The sequence below is a fragment of the Sesamum indicum genome, linkage group LG3 (genome assembly GCF_000512975.1).
Source record: "Sesamum indicum cultivar Zhongzhi No. 13 linkage group LG3, S_indicum_v1.0, whole genome shotgun sequence".
NCBI classification, from domain to species: Eukaryota; Viridiplantae; Streptophyta; class Magnoliopsida; order Lamiales; family Pedaliaceae; genus Sesamum; species Sesamum indicum.
This window is the reverse complement of record NC_026147.1, coordinates 21,908,226-21,915,937: the sequence shown is the minus strand read 5'-3', so window position 1 is coordinate 21,915,937 and position 7,712 is coordinate 21,908,226. Positions and strand designations below refer to the sequence as shown.

The 7,712-nt window shown below is 32.4% G+C and overlaps 1 protein-coding gene across 1 annotated transcript; it reads right to left on the bottom strand.

The window, feature by feature from the left end:
- Positions 3,532-5,172, bottom strand: LOC105159282 (uncharacterized protein At4g06744). Its single transcript, XM_011076293.2, has one exon. The coding sequence runs from the start codon at positions 5,064-5,066 to the stop codon at positions 3,762-3,764; it is 1,305 nt and encodes a 434-aa protein (XP_011074595.2). The 5' UTR covers positions 5,067-5,172; the 3' UTR covers positions 3,532-3,761.

The following is a 7,712-nucleotide window of genomic DNA, read 5'->3' as shown; positions in this document are numbered from 1 at the left end:
TAATTTTAAAGGATCGATGTTTCTTTCCTAATTTCTCCTTTAGACGACTGTTAGAATTTCGGTTTATGTCATTCTTACTTGAGAATTTGATTTCATAAAGAATTTTTATTCAAATTAAATTTAATTGAATCAAACTAATCATATAATTATATTTGTAATATAATTTTTTATTTTTTTTAGATTGTATATCAAGTTAATTATAATGTTGTGAATATTGTGTGATTTGTGTTTATAATCATATCTTAAAATAACTTCATATATAAAAGATCATTATATATTTCATCACAATTACATTAAGTAAAGAAATAAATAAAATTAACTTAGAAATTTAAAAAGCTGAATTGATGGGGAGTCCCGACACTTGTCGCTGTTCTAAAGTAATTATTACCTCCTTACATGCAGATTTTAATGGCTGACCATGACTCCATGATAAAACTCTATAAACTCTCAGTAGTATCTCATCATATTGCACAACCACAAAGAAACTAGGAATCGGTCCATAGTCACGTTGCCAAGACTCAAAAATACTTGCGGGAGTATAAAATAATTATCAACTTCTTTCTTACAGATCACCTCAAATGACCTCTTTATATAGATGAAAAATTATGTAGAATATTGACCTATTAAAATATATTACAAATTGAGAATAAATTTGATTATAAATCACCATAAGCGGGTCATAAAATGAATATCAACAGTCATTAGTGAAAATTATGAAATAATTAAATGTTGAAAATAATATAAAATATTTTTTTAAAAAAAACTTATTTCAAACATATAATTATATTTATCATGTGATTAGTTCAAATTTGATCAAACATGATAAAATTTTTCTAAGTTTATGGGCTTCACTCATACGTGGGAAAAAAGAAACTATAAGCAATGATTATTAGGGCTAAGGCCTTGTGAGTTGTGGTTCTTGTCCATATTGGGTTGCTTTTGCACTATAAGTCAGACCAAGTGGCAGCTCAGTATGAAGTGGGGACCAAGCATTTATATTGTTCTCAATCTGGCCCAAAATGCTTTGGTTCATTTTCTACAATTTGAGCCCGGATTCCCTAATTTTTAAGCTGTCTTCTCAATTGGTTTTTTTTTTTTTTTAACCAATTTTATTCTTAGTAAAAATTTTAAGCACAATATTCGTGATGTTAATAGTAATTACATTATCAATTGTTGCACACCACATTTTAGAAGAGGTGAAACAATTTTTACTGAACTTGATTTGGCATATCCTGTTCATTACGTGCTAAATATAATAATATTTTCTTATGTGATACAAACAAAAAACAGTACTTGAGTCCAATCTGAGTGTAAAGTAATGAGATAAAGTAAAAGTATTTAAGAGAGTATAGACTGGCGAATTTGGGAGTGAAATAGGCCTGGATGAAAAAAAAAAAAAAATTCAAAAAATTATTTTATACCCAAATCCTATCCATTCCATTATATCAAACTGAATACCCATGGGTCTTATCTGATCAAGAACTAGTTTTTGGATAGGGTTAGATCCAAACCCAGTTTTTTTCCCCCTATAAATCATACTAATTAATTTATTTTTTTATTTTTTTCATAATTTAATTATTTAAAAGATGTACTTGATTAAAGTATTAAATAATAAATAATGTTATAGTATCTTAAATTTTTTAGATTTGTTCACTTGAATGTAAATCTTAAGGTATTCAATTCAGTTAACTGAACGAATTGAAAGTTTGGTTAATTCAAATTTCGATATGCCAAAATGGCGGATTGAATACCGAACCGAAATATTTGATTTGGTTCAATAAAACTTGAACTTATTTCAATTTTGTTCGGTTTTGGTACCGAATTAATAAAAAATAATAAAAAATTATAATATTAATATATTTGTAATAAATTATCAATAGTTAAGTATGTATTAAATAAAAAATTATTATTTTTTATTATAAATACTTATACTGAGATACTTAATATTTATATATTATTCTTATTATATTTTGATTATATTTATATATATTTTAAATTCATTATTCGATTAAGTTCAGTTTATCTGCATAAAAAATTAAAAACGAATTGAGTAATTGAAATCTAAAAAAATAACCAAAATCGAATCGAATGTTTTATTTAGTCGATTTTCGTTCGGTTAACCAAAAATTACATGCCCCTAGTAGATCAAATGATAAATAATTATAATCAATTGAATAAAAAAAAAATATTTTCTTTTTTTGGTACACAGACCAATTGGGTATTGATGGGTAGAGTCTCTACCCAAACCAATTCTATATTTTTTTTATGGGTCTAGGTTTAGGCTTGGGTTTACAAAATATTCAATGAGTTTGGATCTAGGTCTTTGAATTATGTTATGGGTTTGAGTATTGTCTTACCCTACCCATTGACACCCCTAGAGTGAAATTACATGTTTCTTATGTAGAAAAGAGAGAATCAAATTGAAGTTTAAAGGGTGAAACTCCAAGTAGGAAATTAAAATCATAATTCTAACTAAAGTTGGGGTTTTTTTGTTTGGGAAACTCTCAATTTATAGGTTACTCTCAGTAGAGGGTTCCTAGGATTTGATGGAGGGTTATCTTTTAATAGTTGGAGACCAGCGATTCTCGAGGGTGGTTTGAGTCCACAGCAGATAGTGGTATCTTCTACTGTTAAGAATGTCCTTCAGGTATTTACCATTACCGAAAAAAAGAATGTCCTTCAGGATTTTTAGCAAATTAGTTGAGTAGATACCTTTCCTCAATCGGATTTCAAGTTGAGACAAATGATCCTTATTTGATTTTGTGGGCTACGTGGATCCCAGTTAGACCACCCCGCCACGTGACATAAGTTTCTTTTTTGATTGGGATTCCAAGCCTCTAAGGTTTTTTTGTGAGTCTATGGGGCCGTTTTGGATTTGGGTCTCATTAGATATAAACTATTTAGGCTTTTTGATTAATTTACTTCCTAAACTCCATGGGAGCTCTATTCGTATTGAGCTTTCCGGGATCACCTTGGATCTTTATTAGAATTGGGCTTCCTAGGATATTATGTGCCTTTTAAGTGTTTTTGGATTTTGCATTTCCTTAAACTCTTGTAATCTCTCTTTCTCTCTTTTTTTCCTTTTTTTTTTTTTTTAAATCAGCCCTTTTGAAAGGACATTATTACATATTTTATTGAATTGCATGGTTAAATACAAAATAAAATTTTCCTCTAGAAACATTGATTGGCCCAAAGAAAAAAAAAAAAAAATCTCACTCAAGCATAATAGCAATAGTCGTGATTGGCCACTCTCACCCCAATTCCAACCAGAAACTATACTAAATTGAGCTAAGTGGCTACTCATAATGATTGATAAATTTATCCTCGGATGAATTCAGTGATTGGTGCATATTATAGATCTTTCCCTGAATAAATCACAAACTCTTCAATTTTCTCATCCCATTAACTTTAATGGAGTTAGGCGTCAACCACTAGAAAAAGCGTGAGAAACTACAATCATTCTTACAAGGGCCCTCTACACATATTTCATGTTTCACAGCCCATATTATTGAATTTCAGCACTATCTCAGCTGTAATAATTCACTCCTTGCTTTCTTCACATTGGTAATCAATCATAGTACTATTTCCACATTTTATAATTTAGCCTAGCTCTAGAAGATTATTAGTAAATAAAACAGAAATTCACGCTGATGATTTAACCACATCAAGATATAACTCACACACAGTTCTTGTCTTTTTTAATGGAAATTCAATTGTAATTTCACAATTGAAATTCGACTATGATCATCTCCATGGAGTGATTAGGAAGGTGAAGGAGCCAGTTCAGGACCTGATGCACCGAAAGTCGGAAGCCAACAGGGAACCTGTGAATACGTATCCATGTATGGACAATTCCTTGGACGCGCAAAGAACGCTGCGCATTCAGCCACTGATCTCTGAAATGGCTGCCCTGGAATGCAATTTTTCCTCACATCAAGCACCCCATTCTTGATCAACCTCATACAGGAAGGGCCAGCCTGCGTAAGATAGTTATCCGACAGAGATAAATTCATTAGATTTCTTAGCCCGCACAGCACATCCGGGACAGATCCGTACAGCAGGTTGCCAGCGAAGTTGAGAACCTCCAGCTTTTCCAAACACCCCAAGGAAAATGGCAATGGCCCCGTCAGGTTATTGTTCCCGGCGTCAAAAACCACCGCTTCTTTCAGGAGTCCCAGTTCGTATGGCAGGCAGCCGCTTAGCATGTTGTCGAGCAGCAAGATCTCTGATAAACCCGACAGGGCCTTGGCAATGCCACGTGGTATCGGCCCGAAGAATTTGTTGTTGGCTAAGGTGAGATACTCGACATGAGTTGCTCCTATGTCGTCAGGCAACCTGGTCATGAAATTGTTGTTGTTGAGAAAGAGGGCGTCGAGGTCCTTGGCGAATAGTTCTGGGGGGACGGAGCCGGAGAAGAAGTTGTAGCGTATGTCCAGGAATGACAGGCCTTCCATGGCTAAGATTGCAGTGGGAAAGGGCCCTGAGAACCTGTTGTTGCTGATATCCAGCTCGTATAGATAAGGGAGCTTGACGATGTTTCCAGGAATTGTACCGGCGAAGTTGTTGGAGTTAGCGTGGAAGAGGGCTAAATCAGGGAGCAGATCCAGGAACCCGACGAGGGTTGGTGAAGATAACTGGAAGCCGTTGAAATCAATGGAAGCAAGGGCAATGGCTGATTTGTTGTCAGGGGGGCTTTCGCAGTAAAAACCCTTGTATTTGCATATATCTGTGCCGATCCATGAGGAAGTTATGTTTAAGGGATCAGAGGTTATGAGATTCTTGAATCTCTGAATGACGGGATACACTATTTCCAGCCTTTGATCAGCGAAAATCAGCTGGTTTTGTAAGGGGGAGGCGACTGGTGGCAGAGTAACTTGTACTGATACAGCAGCTGCCGCGCCACCACCGGCGATGACTTTAAGTGGCCGTTGGCTTTTCACTAGAGTACTCTTGACGTCAACGGAAAGTAGAAGGATCATGCAGATCAGAACTTCCATTCTGATCAAACTATTTATACTCATTCTGCGATGGAGAAGCACTCTATTTATTCTTGCTGCAGCATGCATACTGTTAACTACTGTGGAATTAAGGTTTTTTTAGGTGATCCATAGAGGAATATGTAATTTTATTGCTATAATTCAAGGGGTTATATTTTTTTTATTGTTTACGGATTGATTTCACAACTTAGTTATGTAATTTTAAAATTTTGACAATTTAATTATTTTTCGACCAATTTGACGAGAAAATTTCATATGACTTGCAAATACCCGATTAAATTACAATTAATTATCTTTGATTTTTACAATATTTATTAGAGATAATTAAATTCATACCCCTTACTTATTGTCTTTTTACATAAACTATCGCTATATTTTGAAAAATTATAAAAACCACCCATGAGAGTATTTAAAATCCAAAAATATTCCTGTTAACTAGGTCAACTTTTAAAATAATTTTTCAAGGACAGAATTGATCTTAAGGATATTTATGTAATTATCATAAGACAGCAAGGGTAGCAAAGTAATATTTATGTAATATGACCCCATATTTATTTTTTAATTATTTATACCATTTTTAAATTTAAATTTAAATTATTTTATTAACTTTTTTTATTGAATCTCATTATAAAATGCACCTTGTAATAATTAAAGTGTTAAATTAATATACAAATAAAATTAGTTAATGGATTATAAATTTGAATTAAAAAATTACCACACTTATATAAACTATTTGAAATTATTAAAATTAAAAGATTAGTTATCCTCTATTTTTATTTATAACCAAGTTTTACTAAAATAAAAATTAAAACTAATTTATGTATTTTATATAAATTTTAATTATAATTAATAAAATAAACTAATTTTTTTATTAAAAATATATTTTAATAAAAAAAATTACTTTGACATCCCTTCCACCTTTTGATAATTACAGAAACGCCTCTAAGACAATTTTTTTAAAAGTTGACCTAGTCAACAGGGGGTATTTTTTGGTTTTAAAAACTACTATGGATAATTTATTTAATTTTTTTAAAAAATAGAAATAATTTATATAAAAAAGCAATAGTTGAGAGGCTATAAATATAATTATCCCTATTCATTAATAACTTTCAATATATGTAGCAGCCATTGGTACAGAGAGTGAACATGGAAAGCAATCATGAGAAAGATAACAATTGAATCATCACTTTTATAGTGCCAGACTTCATAATATGCAGTACTGTGCAGGTATAGTGTGGGTAGGCACTATTTTTAATAAGTGTATTTTGTTGATTATTTGCATGATTAGTGTAATGTAACCATTTATGAGGCAACCAAACTACATGCACTCCAAGTGTGAAAGTAATCCACCAAAATCTGAATCAGCTGTGGAAGACCTTTGCACCCATGTCTTGCACATTACTCTAATTTGATGAGAAAACATATCCATATTGCTCATGATAATCAATGCCACCTATAAACTGTCATTTAAAAGTTACATAATATTGGAGTAGTTAAGAAATTATACATAAGTTTACTTTTTTGATATATTATTTCTTTGTAGGAAAAAAATAATGTTGTTATGCATGGAACGAGTGGATTTCGTCATCCTACACAAGCCCATCTTTTCACCAAGTTTTCAGTTAATTCAATGGGCATATATAGTTATATTATTTAGTACTTGTTGGACCAAATTATTATTTTGATCAATTTGGATCTGAAAACTACCGAATAAGGTTTTGGGATTGGCACTGCTAATAAAATTCGAACTCGCAAATTTTTGCTTTAATGGGGCTCATTTTTTATGGGACGGATTCGGATTCAAAAATTAGAAATCGAAGCAGATAATAGATCCTAAAAATTAATACATCTCGAATTCGAAGCGATTAAGGTTTTTTTTTAAAAAAAGTTGTATGTAAATTATTAATGAGTAATTTACCTAATCCCTGATTCCCTACCCTTCCTTCCCTGTCCCCATTAGCAGGCAGGAAAGTTTCTCCTCAACTCTCTCGGTCCCTCTTCTCTTCCTCTTGACAACACCCCCAACTTTCTTAGCCTTTTTTCTCTTAGCTCGCCTTGCTTCCTTGCCTTTGCTGTCTCTGGCCTAGCCATCCTCGCTCGCTGCATCGCCTTTCACCATTGGTCTCTCATTTTTTTCCTTATGTATAAAAAAAAAAAATAATTAGGATTTATCGGGTCAGACCCATCTCCACGAATTTTATAGTAGTGTGGGATGGGGTGAGACAGGAGATAGGTTTGTCGTAAAGTTGGTGAGGTTGTCCCAAATTCACCCAACCGCCCCCTTGCCACTCCTATTGGGAACGCAGATTTTACATTCATGAATTTTTTGTGGTAAACAGGATTCATTGTGTTGCGTAAGCTTAGTAGAGTTGGAGTCCATCTTGATGCATGGATAACTTAAAAAAGTAAAAACAGAAAACTACAACAATTAAACTAAAATTCTATACATGTATATATATTGCCTCATAAAATAAAACATAAACACCAGAAACTGGAAGTTTGTCTGAAAGATATACTTTTAAATTCCTGAAATAAACACTTCAAGCAATAAGACAATGGAAAAAATGAAATTCTGAAAATATCTCAGTAACAAGTTAAACAAAGGGAACACTGAACTTCATAAATTATTAACATTTGACTGATGCTCGTGTGACATGTATGTATCTAAAGCATCTTATTTAGATTTTCGACTTTTGTCAATTGAAATTTCCCATT

Bases quoted from the DNA above. Each gene is read 5' to 3' on its own strand.
- LOC105159282 (XM_011076293.2), bottom strand. From the start codon at position 5,066: ATGCATGCTGCAGCAAGAATAAATAGAGTGCTTCTCCATCGCAGAATG.